Here is a 24,804-nt window from a genome sequence, read left to right on the forward strand (position 1 = left end):
TTGTCAGTTATAGGGTGGGTCTAAAAAGAGCCCTTGTGTTTATTAGTTGGAGCTATATATAAGTGCGGATGCACAGCTTCAGGTTATTCAGAAAAACTTGATTTCCCTGATCTGTGAAGTGTACTCCATCACTTCTGTAGGTATCATATCAAAACGTAAGTTGTTGTTGTAGATAGACCCCATTCTATGGTGTCTGAGGGATGCAGACACAACTTTGTTGACGTTCTTCCTAGATTTTTCAATCTGAGGACAAAATTGGTTTGACCATTTCCACTTCTGTCTTTGGCATATATTGGAATATACAAAGACAGTTTTGAGGCAAAAAAAAGCAATATCAATTGTCCAAAGGTGTCTTTCATTCGCCTTTCCAAACCTACACCAGTCAATGTGCCTAGGTCGTTTCCACCACAGTGCACAATCATGAGGTCAGGGTGTTGGAGATGCAATTGGTGCCACTTCAATCCTCTGTCCAAACCATTTAATGTCCACATTTTGTAAACCTAGGTTTAAGTCAATACGTCTCTGTTCTGCATACCTCTTGCAACAGAAAACATAGCTATGTCCTACGATCCACACTAGCATTTTGAAGGTATGGTTGGGAAGTATGGATAGATGTCTGTAGCTCATGCAGTCCGTTCGTAGAATAAGAGATGTTTAAAGGTGGGGAACTACCTTTTTTTCTCATACAAAACGATAACTGATTGAGAGATGAAAAGCAGTGTTTTATAAAAGTAGGGTGCACATTCGTTTTGTGGAAAAGCATCTTTTTGATTGGTTAAGAAAAAGCAGTTTAAACGTTGAGTACATATCATAGGATAAAATTTGGTCAACTCAACCACACCTGCTACTTGCATTTGGAAGGCACTGTTCGAACTTAAAACAGTCGTGAACTTTTAACTTGCACGTGCCGTTAAATGTTCGTGAAAATGCTGCAAAAAAATATTGTTAGGTTTAAAAACAATTGATGAACTTTTAACCTGCATGTGTTATAGAATGTTCTAGAAAGTGTGTTGATAGAATACGTTGCACTTCTGACTTCTATCTGTCCTTGTATATTAAAAAAACTGTTTATATGGAAAATTCAAAAATAGCCAATAGAGAGAAGTTTTGCAATCTAAAAGAATCCAGGAACTATTCTAATTTGTTCTTTACATGTATTTATGTGTGGAGTAACAAAATTACAGACACAACAGCACCAGGAAGAGGAACAAGCAGGGAGACTGGGGACGAGGGGAGATGGGCACAATGGCACACATGCACAATTAAGTACAGCACAACTACAGACAAACCATGGCCAAAATGAAACACACCAACAAGGAGCACAAGTCTCACAACCCGCTAACATCACACCACTGAACAAGCTCAGAAGAGAGAACCGCACTGCCTGAAAGGGAGAAGGGTGAACAAAACCTCACATGAAGGGACATCTCACACACAATGCAGCAAACACACATAGGAAGCAGAGCACACCAACATCCAACACAGTGTTGTCCAAATGCAAACATTCGCACAATCTAACACAGGACACAAATTCACTCACCTGCGGCGGATAAGCATCCAAAAGTGTCAGTACGAAACAGGCACATGAGAACGCACAAGTACAAACCCACAGTCCGGAAGGGGTAGCAATTCACGTACGGCAGGGAGCCAGAGAGTCCGTGACACACACATTGGCATACAAATGAAGACGCAACACATTTGGAGACAATTGAAAATGTGCAAACTTTATTAAAAATGTGTCAGTACGGTCAAGAGTAGTGCCACGATATGCAGACAAATGCAGCAGCATGCCTGAATAAGGAACGTAGGAAAATGTCCATGTTCACCTCTGGGTAGTCCATCACCAACATACATGTGCCCCCCCAGAATTATGGCCCTTTTAGCTTCATGTTGCGCTCCGGAAATTCAAGGAATTTTCAACTGTTCCATCCGTTCGGGTAAAATTCCCCCCACCTGGAAGGAAGCCTTTGTCCGACCTATCCTGAAAAAACCGGCTGCGGACCCCCACATACTTAGTAACTACCGCCCCATATCTCTGTTACCCTTGCTGGGCAAACTACTTGAATCGGCCATAAACAGACAGCTGAGTCACTACTTAGAATCTAACAATGTTTTGGACCCTTCACAATCAGGGTTCCGTCCAGGATTCAGCACGAATCTGCAATCCTAGCAGTGACCGATTCACTGAGGCAAGAAATGGATGCCGGAGGATCAGCTATTCTGGTCCTCCTGGATCTCTCCGCAGCATTCGACACTATTGCACACACCAAGCTGTCGGAGAGACTGCTTTCCTGCGGAATCCAAGACCAAGCCCTAAAATGGCTACAGAATTTCCTGGCTGACAGAAACCAGACAATCCTGCTGGGACCTTATCGTTCAGATAAGTGCTGTTGGGACAAAGGTGTTCCCCAGGGCTCCTGCCTCAGTCCCAAATTGTTTAATTTGTACATGTCCCCTTTAGCGAAAATAGCAGTCATGTGGATTTGAGATAATCTCATACGCGGACGACACCCAGCTTATTTTCAAAATTAACCCGGAAGCAAAATCAGAAGTATACGCTTCGCAGCTGGAATGCTCGCCATCTCCGATTGGATGACTGAGAATTATCTCCAATTGAATCCAAGCAAAACTGAAATTATGTTAATTGGGAAAGCTTCTCTGTTTTGGTCCCATGACTGGTGACCTGAAGAGCTGGGTGCCGCCCCCTCCCCTAAACAAGTAGTGAAAAACTTGGGATTTAAACTTGACCAGGCACTCTCCATGAAGGAACATATAGCAGCAATTTCCAGCTCCTGCTATTTCAGCCTGCGGCTTTTATGGAAGATCCTCCCCTATCTGCCTACCAAGCATTGCAGAACCCTAGTCCAGGCCATGGTGATCTGTCGCCTCGATTACGGCATCGCTCTACTGGCAGAATTAGGCCCGACGCTGCTAAGGAAACTGCAGGTCATCCAAAATACCGCCGCGCGAATGATTTTAAACCGCCCGGCGGGCTCACCTTCAGCCCCTCTAGACCTTCATTGGCTTCCGATCGCGAAACGAGCATACTTCAAGACCTGCTGTCTTATTTATAAGGCCTTAAACGGTAAAGGTCCCCAATATCTGTCAAGCAGACTCACTGAACAGATTTCAACTCGCAACCTTGGGTCTAATTCGCTTGGGTTCCTGAGGACCCCCTCGAATTCGCCTTGCCCGCTCCGGGGGAAGGGCCTTCTCATATCTTGCTCCGCGCTATTGGAATATGCTCCCTATTTCCATACGCTTATGCCCTTCCCTCACTACTTTCATGAAACCACTGAAAACCTTTTTGTTCTGATCACTTGAGATCATTCTCCGCTGCCTCGCTGTTTTTTCTCTATTTCTCTTCAGTTTGCTACTAGGTACAGCGCCGAGATGCCCCAGGGTGAGTCGCGCGCTTTAGAAGAATCCCTAACATAACCTCAGTGTCAAGCAGCATTGGTTGTCTGCCCCTTGGACATGAGTCAACGCCAATGCAGCCATGTCCACTGTCGTCTTGGGACATGTGACCAGATGCACAACGTGCAATGATGTGGCGTTACACGAGCAATGTGGCACATCGAGTCGTGTTTGCAGGTACCTTGTCACTCGTCCATGAACCCGTGTGCAGCTGGGTAAGCCACGATCTCTGAGTGATGGTTGGCCACAATATTTGACATGTCGACGTAATCCATCAGCTGACCGGGACAGATATGCTGACTCCAACCACTGTACCCAATGTGCACCAAAGCAGAATCGGGAAGTGGGTCAATTTGCTCACTACATACTGACACGTGCAATCTCCCAGGACCAGTTCTCAACATGCATGCCAAACATCAGTGCATGCCATAAATGGGCATCACCAAGACACTCCTGGTCGTGGGCCAACAGGGGGCGCACACACCCGTCGTAATCCATGTCAGCTACCCACACGTTGGAGAGGCACTCGTCCATGCACCACTCGGATAGGCACGTGCGACATTGCAATACAGGTTGAACGCTGGTGACGTCCCTAATGCGGAAGCTCAGCCGGTAAATGATCCGCAGCACTGCCAAAGGCAGTGCACCCAGGACATGCAGCAGACGTGCAAGGTATAGGTGGACGTGGATGGAGTCGACCATGTGTTTAGGATGCCCTGCTATGAGTCGGTGTCTCTGCTTGTAGCTGCACTGGCTTGCCGTGTACCGGTCTTGTGGATGAAATGGCACAGCTTGGTGCAATGAGCCGGGTCGGTGTGCAATGGATGCAGGGCAGGGTTGTGGTGGGAGTACGTGTGAAGGCCATTTCCCGCACGCTAACTATGACAAAGGACTTTTGAGTGTGTGATGTCCACTCGTTGTCAAATCGGGCAGTGCGTAGTGTGGGAGACGGATGCAAATATTGTATCTGTCAGGGGGGGCTGGCCACTTGCAAGTTCCTTCTCGGAGCTGCAGATGTGTTGGCGTAAGATAGCTCAGACAAAGAACCTTTCATCCTTACAGTAACTTCTCCAGCTGCATTCATACAGGATGTGTACAAAGGCCGGTCGTGGGTGTTGTGGGATGTCTGCGACCCTGGTCATCATAGATGAAATTCCCAGCACGTGGCACATGGGTGGGTTCACTGTGTTACGTTGCCAAACAGCTGCTCCTCCCTCCCACGAGCCCCCACACTTTTGTGCGCAGTGCGGTTGTATCCCGTGCACTCCTATGGCACACCATTGTAATGCCTATTCGCGCATGTCCTGCGGCATTCCAATCACACCGTGACACTGCAGTTTGAGGTGGTGCATGCCACTTTACATCATCGACTGCTGCGGCCCTTGTGGCGGCCACACCAGAACACAGAGACACACTTACCGCACTTCTTGCACACGGACATGCGTGAGACACCCCGTTCCCTTTGCTGCTTGTGCGAGGATGCGTGTGTAGCTACATCTCCAGGCTCGCTGCCAACGCTGAGGTGACATGTAACGTCCGCTGATGACAGCACACTGTGATGTTGCAGGGTCCGTGCCTATCATGCTAACACAATGACCACACGGACATTCTTGCTCAGATGCGGGATTGGGGGGCGTTGGTGGTCCTGGGGTTGTTGCGATGAGTGTTATGGCCCTCATGGGTATCCGTGTATCATGCTCATTGACTCTATGGCACCTGTGGGTGTTGAGGTGTGGCTCTTGGCTGTGTTCATGCTGCAGGTAGTCGTTCTGCTAAACACCAGCAGAAAGCAGGTGTAAAATCTCTGGTGCTAACGTGGCTTATCGACTTTGAATTTTTCGCATCGCAGTTTTTGCCTTTAGTTGTGATGTGGTTTTTTTGTGTAGAGAAAAATAAATGAACTGTTCAGTGTATCCCGTCAAGATCCAGCACCTGACCCACTATTCCCAATCAATATAAATACAATGAGATTTCTTCATTGATTTTGTGTGTACACTGTAAATGCACCCACTACCATAGTGCAATTCAATACAGGATTTTAGTATTTAGAATAAATCTCAAAGGTGCACCTCGTGTGTTTTTGCACGGTAACGCCTATTCTGCATCTCATTATCAGCACGTTAATGCAACTACAGTTGAGATAAATCTAACACACTTTTCAGAAGCTGGTGCAAACTGCAGACATCACCAGTATTCCCGCGATAACTGCCCCAAAATTTAACACCATGCTGTACACCACCAAATAACAGTAATAAGAACGAGAAAGAGTCACACAGCACTTAAGTAACAACCAAAAGCTTTATTGAATTTTTTTTTCTTCAAACTTAATTTTTTTGTAAACTTGTATATAAAGGATAAAGTAAATTTAACAAAATGAACACAAAACAACAAGGCGGAAGACTCCTGTCGGGGCCATGAATGTCGACGACACAGCCTGGAAAATAAAGCACAAAATAAGGACGTGTGTAATGCGCATATCAAAGGAGCGAGACACGGAGCAAGGAAAAAAAAAAGCCAGAGAGAAAAAGAGAGGGATGGAAAGAAAGGGAGTGAGAAAGGGAGATGGAGGAAGAGAAGGAAAGGAAGGAAGAGAGTGAGCGAGAGAGTGAAGAGAGGGAAGTAAGAGAGATACTGACGCCCATGCGCATCCATGACCAAATAATTACCTGCTGCCACTGGAGTGTCTACCAGTGGGCACTCCACGTGCCAGTCAACACTCCGCGGCCCGGCAGATCTCACAGATGTCGCTGAGTCCTCAATGGCGGAGACCACATCAGCTTTTGGTGCCGCTAACCCTGTGCAACGCAAGTCAGTGCCACGTGGTGGTAGGCCGCTGACAGCCATACAACTTAGGATGCGACTAACCCTGTGCAACTCAAGTCCGCGCTACGTGGTGGAAGGCCCCTGACGGCCACATCAGCTTCGGGTGGCACTAACCCTGTGCAACTCAAGTCCGCACCACGTGGTAGTAGGCCCCTGACGGCCATACAGCTCAGGGTGCGACTAACCCTCTGCGCAACTTTTCATGGACTCTTTGATTGAGACCTGTGGAGCGTCCGCCATCCAGTCACCACCGGCAATAAAGGATGTGACGTTGTTGATGCATTATATTTGCGTGGTCACATGGCCTGTGATGCATGTGCCGGATGGGTGTGGTGTGTGTGCAAACCTGCCCTCAGAAAATAGCCGTGACATGTGGACAACTAGAGCATTGACCTGCTCACCAACAGCGAGTACGTCTGCGTCGGGTAGCTATGTGGGGGGGTGAAAAAATGTTTTCTCAATGGATTTTCCATAGGAAACTTTAGACTTGGCTACAGGTCAAACTGCTGAACGGAATTACGCCAAATTTGGTAGGGAGAAAGGTCATGGTCCAGAAAGCGCGCTTTCTTCCATCGAGTGAAAATAGAAAAGAAAGGTCCCGGGGGCAATTTCATATACCTGAGCTCTGTCTGTGCGAGATAACCCTTTCATGCTCCCTCTTCCCAACATCACTACTTGGCAGCTATAGGGTTAGAAGCCAGTCCGTCAGCTCGCAGCTCTCTATCTTTGCGAGCTAGTACGCTGCTGTGCCTGTACCTCTGCGAGCTACTGCGCTGCTGTTCCTTTGGGAGCGGACGGCTCGTAGTACTGCGTCTGAGTCGACCGGACAGGCCGCAGTTGTCCCTCTGCGAGCCTGGGTGCGAACTGTTCATAAGTCACACTACATAAGCATTGAAAAGCCATTTTGTGATTCAGTCCGTCAGCTGCCATCTGTCCGAGGCATTTCTGAAAACATACCGGAGTTCTTTCTGTGAGAAATACCCCTTTCACGCTGCCTCTCCTCACATCAGCAGGTAACGCTCCCTCTTCCCACATTACCAACATACCCACAACAACCTTCTTGGGCCCAGAATTGTCCCTGTGCGGTTGGACAAACAAGAATCTTAGTCATATATAGATTTGCATATAAAACAACAACAAATAAAACTGAAGGGAGTCTGGTGCTGTGGTCGCTGCCACGAAGTTGGAGTAACTGTCATTCAGGACTCATTTCCACATGTGGGTTCTGCTTGTGTTGAACAGGGTTAGTGGCACCACGTGTCGTTGCCTTGCATATGGAAATATGCCTAACTGATCAAAGGGAGTCTGATGCTGTGGTCGCTGCCACGAAGTTGGGGTCACTGCCATTCAGGACTCTGGACACAGTTCCACATGTGGGATCGGCTTGTGTTGAACAGGGTCAGTGGCACCAGGTGTCGCGGCTTGTGTTGAACAGGGTTAGTGGCACCACGTGTCAAAAATTCGAATTGCGAGCTCTGTTGGCCGTAGTGTAGACTGTTATTGAGTGTTTGTTTGCACTTGAAGATGAATTTGTTGATTGTACTAAAGCTATAACTGATATGCTAAAAGGATATTGTATAGGTTTTAGGCCCGTGATAGTTACTTGCCTAGTGGACTCTGTAATTAATGAATCAAGATTTAATTTTAATTGTGAGCCCTACTGACCACAGTGTAGGCATATCATGAAAAGATGAAATATGTATATAATACACTGTCAAAGTGTTTGAGCCTGTGATGCTGCTTGGTGCGGATGTGCCGCAGTGGGAGCTATGTCTTTTGCCTACTGCGTCATCTGCAATCGTGACTGTATCTGAATTGTGAGCCCTGCTGACCGCAGTGTAGCTCAGAGGTAGCGGTGAGCAAGGGCCCACAGCCACATGCATAGGTTGGTGGCCCCACCGGCCTGCATAGTTTAGGTTCAGTGGCACCATGTGTCACCGGTCTTCCATATGCAAATATGCATCACTAATCGAAGGGAGTCTGGTGCTGTGGTCGCTGCCACGAAGTTGAGGTTACTGCCATTCAGGACTCAGGACACAGTTCCACATGTGGGATCGGCTTGTGTTGAACAGGGTTAGTGGCACCACGTGTCGCTGGTCTTGCATATGGAAATATGCCTGACTGATCAAAGGGAGTATACTGCTGAGGTCGCTGCCATGGACTTGGGGTCACTGCCATTCAGGACTCCGGACAAAGTTCCACATGTGGGATTGTTCGGCTTGTGTTGAACAGGGTTAGTGGCACCATGTGTTGTGGCTTGCGTTGAATTCTGCCTCAATAAGTCCACGTGGCGATGACTTGTGGTGCAGTGAGTTAGTGGCACCTGAAGCACTCAGCGTGGTCGCACCCTGCGATGATGCGTGGTCCGGGCGGGCCTCACTAGTAGCAGTGTCTTTACATGCTTTGAAAGAAACTTCATAGCAATCAAAATCTCCAAGTAATTCCATTTCAGTCCTCCAAGGTTTGAAGAGTTGCAGAAGAGCTAAATAGAAAAACTCTCTCTTATCTGGAGTATCACAACTTAATTTCCTGTGATTAATCAAAATTCCTTTGGCATTCTTTAAGAAACATCCATCAGATCCAATGTACGTTCCCTGCGAAGATGTGTGGCTCGAGAGGGCCGCACTCGGATCATTGTCTTTTGTCTATTGAATTCTGCCTCAATAAGGCCATGTGGCGATGACTTATGGTGCACTGAGTTAGTAGTACCTTTGACGCTCAGCGTGTACGTACCCTGCGATGATGCGTGGTCCGGGGGGCCGCACTCGGAGCAATGTCTTTTGTCTATTGAATTCTGCCTCAGTAAGGCCACATGTCGATGACTTGTGGTGCACTGAGTTAGTGGTACCTTTGGCGCTCAGCGTGTGCGCACCCTGCGATGATGCGTGGTCCGAGAGGGCCGCACTGGGAGCAATGTATCTTGCGTACTGGTCTGCGTCATCTGCAGTCGCTACTCAATCTGAATTGTGATGTTAGCTGTCCGCAGTGTAGATCGAAGGCAGTAGTCTGTACAGACATAAGTCTGCGGTCCTGTGCCGCTGGGTTCGCAGGGGGCCTGTGTCGAGGAGACCCACTGTCATGGTGCAGCCTCGTTGCAGCGTGAGGCTCGCCGCTCTGGCAGTCGTTGGTCTTCACTGCTCACAAGTGAACCACGCCCAGAGCCCCGACCTATTTATTCACACTCCTAGGCTGAAGTGGGTATGTCGGACCAGCCCACTCTGGTTACGCTTATGCTTACGTTACGAGGAGGGGGGGGGCGGGAGGGCGATACAGCTACATGACTGATATCATCCCTAGTGTTTGACGTAACATGGTTGGGTCCACTGTCCACAACACAACAAGCACCAGTAGTATTTGTGCACATGGAGAGGTGTGTGTGTTCTGCATACTGAGATGTGTCCAGTACATCACCGTTACACTTTGCATTGTGTGCATTGTTATTCATGGGTGAATTGCTTCCTTCACATATAGTTTGTTCACACAGTGTGGAGAAGTGTGGCTCACTGGTTAGAGTAGGCAGACCTGGAAGCAGAGGTCAGCCCGGGACCAGGGTTCAATTCCCAGCTCGGCTGGGTCTTGAGTCCATAAATTGTCCATGGACTCGATAATTCTCGCTCCAGTGCATCCTTGATTCATGGGTTCACACTGTGCGACTCTGGGCAATAGCTTGCTTGGGTTGCTTGCTTGGGTTCCCTAAGCAAGCGCTTAGAGACCGGTTGGTGATTTGCGCTATATAAATATCTGCACATTTACATTTACACCTGACCCAATATTCAGCTATTGTGTGGCTGAGGGTCCATGCCGTTTTCGGAAAGTTCGCTGTCTTGTTCTTCGCTGCCTCGGTGGTAGGGGGGGGGGGGGGTCCTGTGGGTGGTGGTGGGTGTTGTGGCGTTCTTGGGTGTCGGAGCTGCTTGATCACTAGGTCTATGACGTGTGTTGGTCTTCAGATGTGGGGCTGGGCTCCCTTTCATACTGTATGTAGTTGTTTAATATTTAAAAAACAAGAAGACATTCAATAATAAATAAAAAAAAATACAAAACTATTTTTAGGATATTAAAGTTTTAAGTTTCAGTGAATTTCTAAGGGTTTTTTTTAATGCTAATTTCTAACTAACGTGCCTGAAACCTATGTTTTTTTTCAGTTAATTTCTAAGGTTTTTTTAAATGCTAATTTCTAACTATAATGTCCCTGAAACCTATGTTTTTTTCAGTGAATAGATGTGTGTGTGTGTGTGTATATGTAGGGATTTAACTTAATTTAAATGTAACTTATGTGTTAGAGGTGCGTCCATGATGAAGGCAGTGCATGGTAAATGTTGTGTAGTAAAAGCATGCATGCTATTGTCATACATGCGCAGAGTCTAACATTCAATTTATTTCCATTGTTGTGAGTATGGTTCAGGACAGTCATGGTCCCCTCTCCCAACAGTAGTAAAGGCATATTATACTCTTCTCATCTGCATATATAGTCACTGCCGTAGGATTTTTTCATGTCTACATGCTTTAATTAAACCTGGTTGAAAGTGGTTACATTTGTGCAGTATGGTAAAATCACGTTGAAGAGACCTTTGACTATTAGTACAGTTATTTTTAATTGTTGCTTAAATCTGCGTCAAGTTTGCTGTACACTGGTAACGATCGTTAATAACAGCATACTAAACTCTATCCACAAGTATAGTGTGTATGTGCTTGAGGTAGAGACCATAGGCGAAATGGGAAAATACTTTACATATTTAGATGCAATTTTGTCAAATGCTTCAACTCGTATATTTCAAAGCAAAATGTCTATGTAGGGTGTTATTTAGGGAAATGTAATTAAGGTTTGCTGCCAATCGTTTTCTTTAATCTGTTAGTATCGATGTGTTTATTTAAAATGTCCTAGTTCGTTTATTATTGCATGACACGTGGCTGAGTCTTGTATCGTGTCAGGTGACTGAGCTGTAAATGTAAGCAGAAATGTATTTGCACTAAATTGTTTGTTTTTAAGAAATATACAATGTACCCCATACTGAAATTTGGTTGTACTGTATATTCTTGTCTGTATTTGTGTTAATGGATTTTGTTTGTGTGCTTGAATTTGCTGCTATGAGCAGAGCAAAATTAGGGCATGCGAATACTGTTGTGGGGAATGCTGCCTCTAGCGGACAAACGCAGAGAACCGGATAACGAAACTGCATTTTCCTCAAGTCTATCTAGAAGTTTGCCAAGTTTAATTGGAAGAATAGGCTACCATCAAAAGAAAAAGCAAATGCCATCCATCGGGCTGAATTTCAACCGCATTTTGTGGCTTAAATTATTTTGAATCTAAATTGAAGCCTTACTTTTCTCGGTTGTTAATGTTTAAAGAGGATGAATTGTTAGGTCGTTTTTATTTCAAATGCTCAAAATGTAGCCTGGTAGCTTTTTTTCTGCTGTATCCAAAATGAGCAATTATTCCACTATAGCTGATGGCATGTAATTAGTAAAATCTGTGTGGATGCATTTATACCTGCAGTCGTTTTATTGGATAAAAAAAAGCTATTTTTAGGCTTCACCTTGGGAAATCTATTGTTTTTCATATAAACTTAAAAGGAACTCTCATCCCGCCTCCTCTCTTCCCTGGCTTCTCATTGATTCCTGTGATTGCCACTTACCTTCCCTCCATTTCTATTGGCTGTAGCATATTTCCTGAATTTACCAGTGCTTGTTCCTCGTCTGCTTCTCTTATCAGTGTCTCGCCGCCGAAATATTGTTAACATCCGCTTTGGTTGAACTACATTTTCATAAAGCTTTGCCTTTTACTCTTGCAGCATACTTATATTACAATTTTTCACCTGGAGAGATTAAGTGATTTGCAAAAAATCACAGGATGTTGCGCAGTGCAGCCAAGACTTGAATCCGAATCCCCAGCGCTCGAGTCAGCAGCTCTGGCTGCGGCGCCGCATCCTCTCAACTCTCATATCTGTCCGGGAGCTCTTTCCTTCTCCCGGACATGATTGATGAAAACAGCTCTTCACTCCTTACATAGGCGAAACAGATGCATTACCAATGCTTGTTGTTTTAAGTGTTACATTTGTTTTTAAATCTATCTGAACACACTCGTTTTTAATACATCTTTTAGCAAATGTCTCCTTGTTTAACCTAATTGATAATGTTTTAAGTAAACATACTGTGAATTTCAGTGATGAATTGCAAATTTGTTAGTCCTTCTGAAATTCAACTGGAATAGAGTGAAACAGCCGTAATTAATACCAAATCTATGAATTTTCGAGACTACGAAGGCTAGTGTATCCATCCCTGTAGAAAGGGGGATTTCTTATTATCTAATGCAAGAAACTTTCAACCCCTCTGAATATTGCCTACATTAGCTAGCGGTCCTAATAAAGTGCCTTGGTCAAAGCTAGCCCACACTTGCTTAAATCTGTGTGGGCAGGGCTGTCTAATTTTGACTTAAGGTGAAAAGGTTTTGTGTTTACTATTTTGCTAACTTAATAGGGGGATGCCAAGACTACTTAAGAATTGTGGAAGGTAAGGTTAGTCAATTTTCTAATGCGGAGTTGTGACCAGGCAGTTAGCATAGCAGAGAATATACCAGGCCTCGCTGCAAGTCCATGCTAATTCTCAATGTTCTAGTCACAAATATCTTAGAAATCAGAGCTAGTTCATGAATTTACTTTGAAAGTTGTTCCCCAGTATTCGCTAATTTGTGTGCAATCTACAAACGTGTACCCTGTCAACTCAGAAAAAACACAATGGAGGAAGTCCTCACATTAGACACCTCTGTCCTTTCTGCCATCCCACACACCTCCTCCAACTGTCCCAGTTTCAAATCTGTGATCTGAAAAATTAAAGCCAATATTGTTGAATCGAATATTTGAAAAGAAAACAAAAAAATAGATATATATTCATACACATGTATACATACACACACATATATACACAATGTGCACGTTTAATTTAATACATTTTAGCAAAGCATACTGGGTGTTGATTTTGTATGTCTAATCTTAATTTTGTAATTCTATTGTTTCTGAAGTGTAACATAACTTTTCTCTTCCATGTAGATTTATTTGTGAGACATTATTCATGAAGAAAAGATCAAAGCTATAATTGTAAATAAAAGCCAGTGCAAGCCTGCAACTAAAGTTGGGAGACTGCCACGAAAATGATCACCTCGGAGCTAACTGTATTGCAGTAAGTCACTGGTTTTGACGTTATTTTCTAAGATCAGTTCTGATTGTGTAGGGCACAAAATATTTTATTGCCTATGATTGTGTGGAGCAAGTAGTCATCCATCAAAAATGCAGTAGATGATATGTCTCGAAGTGTTATGTTCAACTTATGTGTTTATTGTAGTTTGTTAGAATTCTTAACCCCTTCCATGCTCATGACGGAACGGTTCCGTCATGAGCCACGGTTGAGCTGTGCTCATGACGGAACCGTTCCGTCATGAGCCCGCCCGCGCTCGAACCCTTCAGCACCGCGGCGGAATTCGCCCAGCGCTGAAGGGGTTAAATATGCTAGTCCGTTTTTATGCATAATTTTAAACCTTCTGGAAACGTTTTGAGAACAGCTAAGGAACTGTGAATCTGATACACTTCCAGCTGCAGATACCTTACCTTAGAATATCCTGAGGCATCAGACTGGATCTGGAGGACTTTTGAGCAATAGCCCTTTACGCGGTAGATGACATCGTTCAGTTCCATGCCGGTGTTGTCTGCGCCGGAAGTGACGTGCGTGGTAACTATATGGGCGCCACCTCAGCTTGCTGACATCTGTCCTTTCCATTCTAGTTAGCTCTGATCCAGTAGGAGCTACTCAGTCACTTTTAACTGGCTTTTTTCTCGACATTTTGTTGAAATGTTTCGCCTCGTGTGAGAAACCAAGATATCAGTTAATTTCAAACCATGTGGGGCAAGTCTGTGACAGACCCCCACTTGGTGTGTTTGTGGGGCTTGGAACTGGGCCAATCACTCCAAGACCTGTGAGGACTACCGCGCCATGCGTCCCAAGGCGTTGATGGAGCGCTCCCTCAAGCTCATCGCCACCTTGCGTCTCAGCACCGCGACGCTTGAAGTCCTATTTGTGCAGGAGGTCCCGAAACCATTTTCAGAGTACTTTCTGATGGTAGTCCTCACATTCCGAGTTCTCGGTCATATTGCACAAGAATTCGAAGAGGTCTTTGACTTTAATACATCTGATGAAGTCTTCAGACGAGATGTGAAAGTGTCTGCACTCCAGGTCCTGTGAGTCAGTGGAACATACACCCTGGTCGAGCTGGATTGACCCAAGCCTAGCTGAAGGAGTTTTGGGGGTTATACGCCTCCTATTTGGGCAGCCTGACTCCTCTGGAGTGCGTTAAGGCACCACTGGCATGGGAGGGACCTCTACTAGACCCATGCCAGCTGATACACCCTCTGCGCCAGTTGAGCTCCATGGATCCCTTGCTGGATTTGGAGTGGAATCGCCAGTGAGACAGAGACCTTCCTTGGCACCTGCTCCAGTGTAAACGCCTGTAAGCTGCCCCCCCCCCCCCCTTTATTGTTATGCCTGACTCAGACACGCAGCCGGATGGGCATCGTCCGATGCATACTATGGTACTGACCAGGGCTATGCTTCCTGCAGCGGAACCAGTGTCTTATTTGACAGGCCTGGAGAGGGAGACACATGGTTACTTGCTCCTAGAAGGAGAACAGGAACGGGGCAACTTGTATGAGGAGTTGGTGGAGGCCAGTGGGTTAGATATCTCACCTAACAGCTGCCTGGTCTCTCCTCCTACCGTGGCTACGGAGGAGGGAGCCTCTTTTGTAATGGTGGTTGGTAGGGCGGTTGAGGTCTTGGAACTTCATTTGCCCAAAGTGGCAGTCAAGACTGTCTTGACAGGTGCTTCAGCCAGGAGTCTCACCCTTGAACCTTTACTCCCCTTCAATGAATCCCTTACAGACATCCTATTCTGAGTCTTGTACGAGCCCTGCACAGGTGCTCCTGTGCCTAGGACACTTGCCCGTGCCATCACCCACCTACAGGAGTCCTCCGTTTCCTTATCCTGCACGCCACCCTGGAGAGATTGGTGGTCCGAGCCTCCATGTCTTTAATTAACCCCAGCGCGTTACCTACCACTCCACTGGTTAGGGAATCCAAGAGGATTGATCTCTTTGATAAAAGAATGTTCTCTTCTGCCAGCCTAGCACTGCGGTCGGTGGACACTGCTTGTCTATTAGGTCATTATTCCCATACAATATGGGACACGGTTGCGCAAGTGCTGCCTATGGACTCGGAGGAGGCCCAAGCCATACTCCCCCAGGCTATTGCTGATGGGCAAAATACAGCAAATTTCACCATACCGTTTGGGCTCGACATGACCGGCTCATTAACTGCTAGTTTGTGGCCTTGCAGCACCACTCTTGTCTGAGAATTGTTTTTTCAGGCAATGTGCAGGCTTCCCTCATGGACATGCCCTTCGATGGCTCTCTTCTGCATGTAGGGAAGGCCGATTCAGTACTGGAGCGCTTTAAGGATGGATAAAGCTATGGGCTGGTCCTAAGGCTTGTGTTTTGCCCCTCGTCAATCCGCCTTCTACCTCCTGTGGAATGGGTCTCCAGCCGTGGCTATACCCTCCCAGCCACCATAGCCTTCAGGCATCCCAGCCTTTTTGTGGCTGAGGGCGTGAGTGCCATAGACAGCGTGGGACAAGCAGGCGGCGTATGAGTCAGTCCACTCCTCCCCTGTTAGCCGCTGCCTCAAACCCTCCTCAGTTTGCCATCTAACCATTATGGGCACAAAGTGTAAGGCAGGATATGCCATCACCTGCCCTACTGGCAGGCAGTGACATCAGACTGCTGGGGCTGCCAGATTGTACAAAGGGTCTCCTTCTCTCCTTTCTGACTGCGATGCCACTCATGATCAGCTGACTGATGACCATCTCTCCTTGCTCCATCTAGAAGTTCAGGCTCTCTTAGCCAAGGGATCTATAAACAGGGTGCCTGCATCAGAAGTAGGTTGTGCCCGTTCAATCTACTTTCTGGTGACAAAGAAGTATGGAGGACTTCATCCTATCGTAGATCTACGTCTCCTTAACCTCCTCTTGAAAAAGTTAAAAATGATCATGTTCGCCCAAGTTCTATCTGCCCTAGACCTGGGAGACTGGATGGTAGCATTGGACTTGCAGGACGCATATTTCCCCGTCCGGCCTGCCCACAGGCACTACCTTCAGTTCACGGTGGTCCAAGAGCACACGGTGGTCCAAGAGCACTCGCTGGGGTTCACTATCAACTTGCCAAAGTCCCTCACAGACACTCCCTTTCATATGAGCGCTTCTAGATGCAGTGCAGTTTCAGGTCTAGCCTCCCAAGCGGCGAGCCCAGGAGATTCAGGCTATGATTCTGATGTTTCAGCCTCTGTCCTGAATTTAATTGAGACTGACCCTGTCAGCCCTAGACCCGGGAGACTGGATGGTAGAATTGGGCTTGCAGGATGCATATTTCCCCGTCCGGCCTGCCCACAGGCACTACCTGCGGTTCACGGTGGTCCAAGAGCACTTGGCTTGCTGTGCTACCTTTTGCCTAACCAGTGCCGCCCCTCTGGTGTTCAAGAAAGTGATGGCGGTGGTTGCAGCTCATCTGCAAGGGTTCGGGGGGGGGAGGGGTTCTAGTTTTTCTCTACCTCGACAATTGTCTGACAAAAGCGGTCGTCTCCCACCTTCAAAGTATTGCAAACCTTCCAAACTCGATGAGGTTCACTATCAACTTGCCAAAGTCACATCTGACTCGCTCACAGACACTCCCTTTCAGATGATCGCTTCTGGATGCAGTGCAGTTTCAGGCCTAGCCTCCCAAGCAGCGAGCCCAGGAGATTCAGGCTATGATTCTGATGTTTCAGCCTCTGTCCTGGATTTCGTTGAGTCTGACCCTGATGCTGTTGGGTCTCATGGCCTGTTGCATCCTGCTGGTAACACATGCCTGTTGGTGTATGTGAGCTCTGTAGTGGGACCTGTAATCCCAGTGGGCACAGCATCAGGAAGATTTCTATAAGATGATCCTGATCTCAGAGGGAATTGCAAAAGATCTGCAGTGGTGGCTAACCCCGATTAGGTCCGTGGCAACCCCTCTCTCTTCCCCAACCGGAGCGAACCGTAGTGACAGACATGTCAATCAATCAATCAAATGCTTTATTCGATTTTAAAAGATAATAAAATCATAAAAGCACACATTCAATAAAATCAGGTCATTTAAAAATTGCATTAAAATATCTTGATAAAATATAGCTGTTCCAAAAGTACATAATTTTACAACATAGGGATTAACAGGTTAAACTTTTTCTTTTCCTCATACTCTTCAAAAGCCCCGTCATAGCTCCAATACAGTACACATTGTCCAATAATTTTAAAAAGAGAAATGCTGGACGACATTGCTGCCAGCCTCCCTGCTTTAAAATAGGCTTAATCCATCTAGCTCTTTCTTTAACATAAAATTTATAGAATAAAACAACATGCATTGTAGATTGAGAAGCAGTGTTGTCACAAGGACATGGGCAGAGTTTCCTGGACCAGTCATTTACAGAAGGAAAAGAGACAAGACGATGGAAGCAATCAAATCTGAGCCTAGTCCATATATATATCGTTCATATTCTTGTAGACCGCATACTAAATAGAGCTGGATGGAATAACTAGACAGGCTCAGTTGATGCTGGATCGCAGAGTATTTACTTATCTCCACCATTAATCTAAGGGACTCAAAGTGCTGTAAACACAAGGATTTAAGCTCCTTTCTTGATAAAGTGCACATAGTGTGGGTTAGAATAAAAATCAGGTCTGCATAAGTCGTGAGATAAATTACTTGTATAGTTTAACCAAGGGATTTTTTTGGCCTGATCTAATCCCATGGAGTCCATTATGATCTCACGGTTCAAACCTAAACTAGGAGAGGTCCAAATCCTATGCCAAAGTAAGACTGGTTGGATTTTAATCAAGTCGGAAATATGGGTGATTCCCAGCTCATTATGACAATTAAAAATGGAAGAACTCCGGGGAACGGCAAGAATGAACCTTAAAAAATCATTTTCAACCACTTGGATTGGTGCAACGTCTTGGAAACCCCATATCCCTGCGCCATATGTGGCTATACTAATACATTTTGCTTGATATATTTTCAGTAGTATTCCCGGGGGCCTTTTCCCCATTTTCCTTGAGAAAAGCATCAGTGCCGCAGTTGCCCTTTTAAATAGGAGCGTGCTTTTCTTAACGGCTGGTCCCCAGGAACCCCGGTCCTCCAATCAAATTCCAAGATAAGAAAATGTTTTAGTTGATTTGATTCTGCCGTCCCTCGTTACTAAAGTTCTACACTTATTCTTTCCTTTCCCACAGGACATCATAAAAGTCTTTGTAACATTTATTTTTAGGCCCCTATTGTCCATAAAGTCAATGTAGGTTGACAGGGCCCTCTGTAGGCCAAGCTGGGTTCTCGCCATTAGCACTGCATCATCCGCGTAGAGAAAGGAGACAATCTGTTGGTTCTTTATTATCGGAGAATCGTTCACCCTGGCCTCCAATTCCTCTTCTAAAGCCTTGGTATATACAGTGAAGAGGAACGGGGCCAGTACACAACCTTGCCTAACTCCCTTCTCCACACGGAATGATTTGGTGCAATCACCCTTTAATCCATACCTCACTTTGGCTGTGGCCCCCTGATATAATTGCCTCAAAAATAGGGGGGGGGGTCAACTTTTAGTTCCTCTAGAATACTCCATAACCTGCTGTGATCAACACAATCAAATGCGGCACGAAGATCGACAAATACCACAAATCGGTTCCCTGCCTTCGCTTGTGTATATTTACCCTGAATCAACGAAAAGTTTAAAACCTGTTCGATAGTACCCATCCCTTCCCTAAACCAATATTGGACCCTACTTAAGATGTTATTATCCTCGGCCCACTGTTGAAGTCTATTTAATACAACCCTTCCTGCTATTTTCATAAAGGAGTCTAGGAGGGAGATAGGGCGATAACAAGCTGGATCTTCTCGGTCCTTAAAAACTGGAATTATCACAGATTCCGACCAGTGTTTAATGAACCCCTCAGCACAGCAGGGTTCTAAAACTTGGGTTAGCAGTGGAGACCATAGCTCTATTGTGCTTTTATATAAATCAATCGGTATCCCGTCGGGACATGGAGCTTTACCACTTTTGCTCTCTTTTATTGCCATCATCACTTCATCGTGAGAAAATTGAATGTCAATCGGCGTAAACTGAATAGGATATCCAGATAAAAGAGGTTCCCGACATAAGTTGACATCCTCACTGCTCTTATTACCATACACGTTAGAGAAAAAATGTACCCAGGAGAGCTCATCTATTGCTATCTCAACTCGAGCCTCCTCTTTTGTAGCAAAAAATGGTGCTTTGACCGCCTGCCAAAAATAAATGCAATCTTTGCGTAGGGAAGCCTTGTACAAATTATTCCAAGCTAGATTTTTGATTTCTTTCTTACGATTACTTCTTGCCAAATTGTAGGCCTTCCTACACACTCTAATTTCCTCATAGTCCCTCACTGGTTTATGAAGGGCAGCCTTTAACAACGAATATGTCTTGGAACAGTTTGTATCAAACCACCCCTGGTCTTTGTTGGGTACAGGCCTTATTGGATGATTCAGCAAATTTTGAATCACCGCTGTTACTTCGGAAAAAGCATACAGAATGTCCCTATAGGATGACCCTTCCCTCAGGCACTCTGTGATAGGAATTAAAGCCTTAGTTATAATCTTAGTATTTAGTGTTTCAGGGTCCTTCCTACACCACTTCAAGGAAAAACCATTCTGGCGGGCCAGTACAAAATCTGGATTCTGAACCAGACTTTCCGAAACCGAAAGAGTGCGTTTAGTTGGTAGTAAAATATTTATAGTTAATGGCAGGTGGTCACTTAGGCCACTAGTGTGAGTACAAAATTGGACAAACCAATTAGAATAGCAAATTGGAATAATGATCAAATCTATCTGGGAATTAAATCCCCGTCTGATGAATGTGGGACTAAACTCATCAGAAGGAGAACACAATGTATTTGCGAAACCTAAATCAAAGGTAGCCATCATTTCGTTAAGACATTCACCTCTATCAGAGTGGACGAAGTGGGCTGCATGAACATTATTACCAGAGTCAATATCCCCAAACCCACATACAGGATTTTGGCAGATACTGGTATTAAAATCCCCACCCCAAATCATGATCACATCCCTTCCCCTAGAAACAACCAGGTTAGTTAAAAAATCCAGAAGGCTTTTTATTATTCCTACAAAGTTACCCTTGTCAATGTTGTTGTAGAAATTAATAATCACGATCTCAGTTTGCATAGAGAAAAGGATATCGATAATTTGATAAGGGGTCGACTTTAATGGTTTTTATCTTTTGGACCTTCAACATATTTGAAATATAGATGGAAATTCCCCCCTTATGCCTCCCATGAACTGAACGTAGGGCAGAGATATGATACGTTTTAAAACCATCAATATGCAATGCGTCCAGTAACCAAGTCTCCTGTATACACAGAATATCAAAGTTGTTAATAAAATCTACCCAAACTTGGTTATCCACCTTAGATTGTAAACCAGCTATATTCCAAAATACCACTCTAACATAGCCTTTATCAGAATCATTTTGGGGAACACATTCCTCCTAGAAATTTTCTTGACTTTGCTTCCCCTGCAGCTGCGGGTCGGTAACAAATGTATTTACTGTGTCTAAAGGAGATATTACTTCAATAAGTTCACTGACCTTATTAAGATCATTTATACCCGTTGTTAGGGGGCCTATTATATTTGAAACAGTACGATTTTGATGTCCCATTATAGTGTTTAAGCTGGTAGAATTATTAAACTTAAAAATCAGAGTGTAATCTGAGCTAGCCCCTAGTTGCATGTCCCTTATGGCTTTGGTAGGTTCCTCGGCGATTACTGGGAAGTTTCGCCCCTTGTTGATGTTAAAAGCCCTGTCCAGTCGTGAATGATGGCTATCAATAGGGGCCATAGGTCAATCCACCTCCTCTAGGGAAACTAAAGGATCAAACCTATTAGACACTTCTATGTTGTAAAAATGGTTCCCGTGGGATAGGGATGGTCCAAATAAGATGGAGTGGTTTTCACGTGTTCTTGGGTGGTAAAAGTATCCCAGAGGAAGAAAGTAAATGCCCTCAGTCATAAGATTATTTGTAGCTGTTCTGGTGAACATTTCATGGACTAAGGCTGGGGATCCCAAAGAAAGAACAACGCAGTCCCCTTTAAACTTTTTTTTATTGTCTCCCACCCACGGGACTCGTCTCACCATTTTAAATGCAGAGAACATCTCCTGTGACAGACCTATTTTAGTACCCAAGCAATGAATAGCTTTATTTTTCAGAGAAATCCAGGATTCTTGCTCCCTCGCTGGTAATAGAGGGACATTCGCCAGAATCACGGTGTAAGGAACCGCAGCTGGCGGGAGATTTAAACTATGAACAATTGGATAAGACTCTTGATTGGGGCGCATGCAGGTATCTTGGGAGGAGCTGGTATCAAGTTGAGTCAAATCAGACATGTCACTCCTGGGATGGCAATGTGGGAGAGGTTGTAGTTCTTGGTGATTAATTTGGCATTCATTGAAAACCTTCCTTAGATCAAGGGAAGCCTGATGCAGATGTTCACGGTCAACACCACTGCCATGTGGTATTGCAACAAACAGGGTGGGTTGGGGACGAGACCCTTTGTCAAGAGGCTCTATCTCTGTACATGGCTGGCATGTCAGGACATTTCTCAGGTGGTTCAACACCTGGCAGGCTCTGAACGCCAGAGCGGATAAACTCAGACGCAGATGCCTAGTGGATCACGAATGGTGACTCCATCTGGAAGTGGTGCAAGGTCTTTAAGCATTGGGGAGAAACTTTAGTTAGATCTGTTCACCACTGCCGAGAACTAGCAATGTAAGCGGTTTTGCGCACTGAAGTTTCAAAGGCAGTTCTCGCTTGGAGACGTTTTTTGGCACGAGTAGAGCTCTGGCGTCCTATATGCCTATATGCCTTTTCGCCAATCCTACTCCTGCTTAGAGTTCTCAAGAAGATCAGGAGTGACCAGATTAAGTCATTTTTAGGTCTCGCCTGAGCCAGCACATGCGCTGCAAGACATTTATTAGTGGACTTTTAAGAGCTACCCCCATGCTTTTGCTGGCCTAGCGCTTGCGGTTACGCGCACGTGCACGCTCGCAGCCGCCAGCTTTCAGCGCCCGAGGCGCCATCTGGAGCACGTTCAGTTTCACTTTTGCCGCTGCTGCACGTGCACCACTCTCGTGCTTTTTTTTTTTTTAAACTTTCAGCACGAGGCGCGCGCTTGTTATTACTGAATTAATCAGCACATTCTTTCCCATTACTATATGAAATCAAGCACTCTCTCCTTTCATGTACTTGAATGGCAGCTCCTGTTGCAGAATAAAACTGCACATTATTTTCCCTTGATAACAAACGTGCGTATTCCTTTCATTCTGAATGAAACGATGCATGTCTTTTCCATTAATGAACACATTGCATTTTTACCACGACTTGAATAGAATATGCCCTGTGCCTTTGCCGTACTAAACAAAATAATGCACATTCCTTTATAATGTTTTACTAGAAAGGGTTTGCTGTCCTTACTTGTAGTAGCGCGTTATAGAGGAGGAATTAGCTGGCCAGCCAGAACGTATAAGCAGCCTTGGCTCAACCTGATTCTTCGATGTGGGGCTTAAAGTATCGGCTTCAGGCTTTACTTATTCCAAAGTTCGGGAGTAGCTGATGGTAGCCAGTGATGGTAGATATCTTAATAACCAGTTCATTGTATATTCAGAATGTATAGGGTGTATGCTCCAAGTTCTGTCTTAAGGAGAGCTGTGGTCACGTGGTGTGTGGGATGGACTTATTATAGAATAAAGTCTGCATTCCTTCTTATTACTGAAGGAAACAGTGCTCAGTTCCTTCTGTCAAATGAAAAGAATACTTCAATCTTTGATTACTGAACAAAACTGCACACTATATTTGATACCTGATTAAACCATATAAATACGTTTTATTAATGCAATATGGCAGTCGTTTGCTTGCCGCATGACAGAGGAGCAAAACAGACACCACTGGCATCTAGTTATATGCATGGACTGGAATCCCCGTAAGGCAAAGAACTTCCATTCTTCAAAGGCAGTGTATTTATGATCATTAAATTGGATACTAGTAAACCGCTTTTATTTGCAGTGCTTTAATGTAGAAGTGCAATATGAACCACTTGTAAATTAAGTAGCTATAATATTGAAAAAATAGTGCCTCTACCTTGTTCTAGAGAGCAAACAAGGTATATTGTATACCTGAAAAAGCTTCTTTCAATGTCTCCAGAAAAATTGTATGTTTCCATCACGCAATTAAAACAGTGCAGGCTCCCTCCATCACACACTTTCCTAAAACTGGCTACTATGTTTACAACCAAAAATCACTGCTTAATACACACAGAGGGCATCATCATCCGTATGGAGAACATACAGCTCAGTGGACCATGCTCGTACCATCAGACATGCAAGCACATTTTAATGATGTTTGCCATTTGTGTAGGCATACTACAATGGGAGAAGTAGAATTATGGGATTCTGCAGCTGTAATGTTTTCTGCATCACCCTGGATTTACAGCGCTCACACAAAATCTGCAAGTTATGGAGCAAAAGGTTATAGCAATGCAAAAAAAAATCAAGTTTTGTTCCTAGCTCCGACTATTTAAAAGTTACTTTAAAAAGTGTCACGTGTGGTGCTAGGGTGACCAACTGGCATGGGTGCAAATTCAGGAAGGTGAGTTTAAAAATTCAGGACAAAGCGTCAAAATTCAGGACAAAAATTCCAGACAAAAGGTATGTTTTATAGACACATCAGAGGAGGTCACGCAATAGTATATAAGTAAATAAATAGATAACCAACATAAGTACAAGTCAAAATACGTTTATATTAGGTTGAGACAATCGTGCATCTCGCGGTTTTGGTGTGTGTGCAGCTTTGAGCAACTGTGCAGGTCTTTTTGTGGTATTTCATATGATCATGATCTATTTATATGGTTACTGCACTGGGTTGTCCAGCCTGATATTTTGTATACAGTTCATAGTCCTGAGCAGGCATGTTTGGTGAGAGAAGTGGCCAGGAGCATCCGCTCCGATGGACTTTGTTACTAGCATCTCATATCTGAGTGCCATTGTGAGGTGTCACGCAGCACACATATAAAGTAGCTAATTGGGGCCTGCAGTGTTGGACTATAGTGCAGTCCTCTGAGTGGCCAGCTTTATCGCTTTAGGTATTCCATGTCTGTCCAGCTGGTGAGGAGTTTAGGGCTGGTACAATACTGAGTGATTGATAAGCTCCATAGGAGACAGTTGTAAGCAGTATTAAGGTGTGATTAGCATGAAAAACAATAAAATAATATTGTGACAGAATATGCCACGTAATTTGATACTTAGTTAACCAAGCTGTGTAATTCGGTCCGCTACACTTAATCCATTAACAGAACAGCAATCCAAAACGTTTCGCCCTAGGCTTTCGTGCGGCTAAAACTTAAGACTCCATGTTAAAGT

General features: G+C 44.9%; 1 protein-coding gene across 2 annotated transcripts in view; it reads left to right on the top strand.

Annotated features, from left to right (window-relative positions):
* Nucleotides 1-24,804, top strand: part of STAG1 (STAG1 cohesin complex component) — a 1,292,585-nt gene that overhangs the window by 314,108 nt on the left and 953,673 nt on the right. For both annotated transcript variants that reach the window (XM_085634343.1, XM_085634344.1), the window contains exon 2: nucleotides 13,284-13,413. In XM_085634343.1, coding sequence (XP_085490469.1) covers nucleotides 13,385-13,413 — 29 coding nt within the window. In that variant the 5' untranslated portion in view covers nucleotides 13,284-13,384. The remainder of the gene's footprint in view (nucleotides 1-13,283; nucleotides 13,414-24,804) is intronic.

The sequence above is a fragment of the Triturus cristatus genome, chromosome 11 (assembly GCF_964204655.1).
Source record: "Triturus cristatus chromosome 11, aTriCri1.1, whole genome shotgun sequence".
NCBI lineage: Eukaryota > Metazoa > Chordata > Amphibia > Caudata > Salamandridae > Triturus > Triturus cristatus.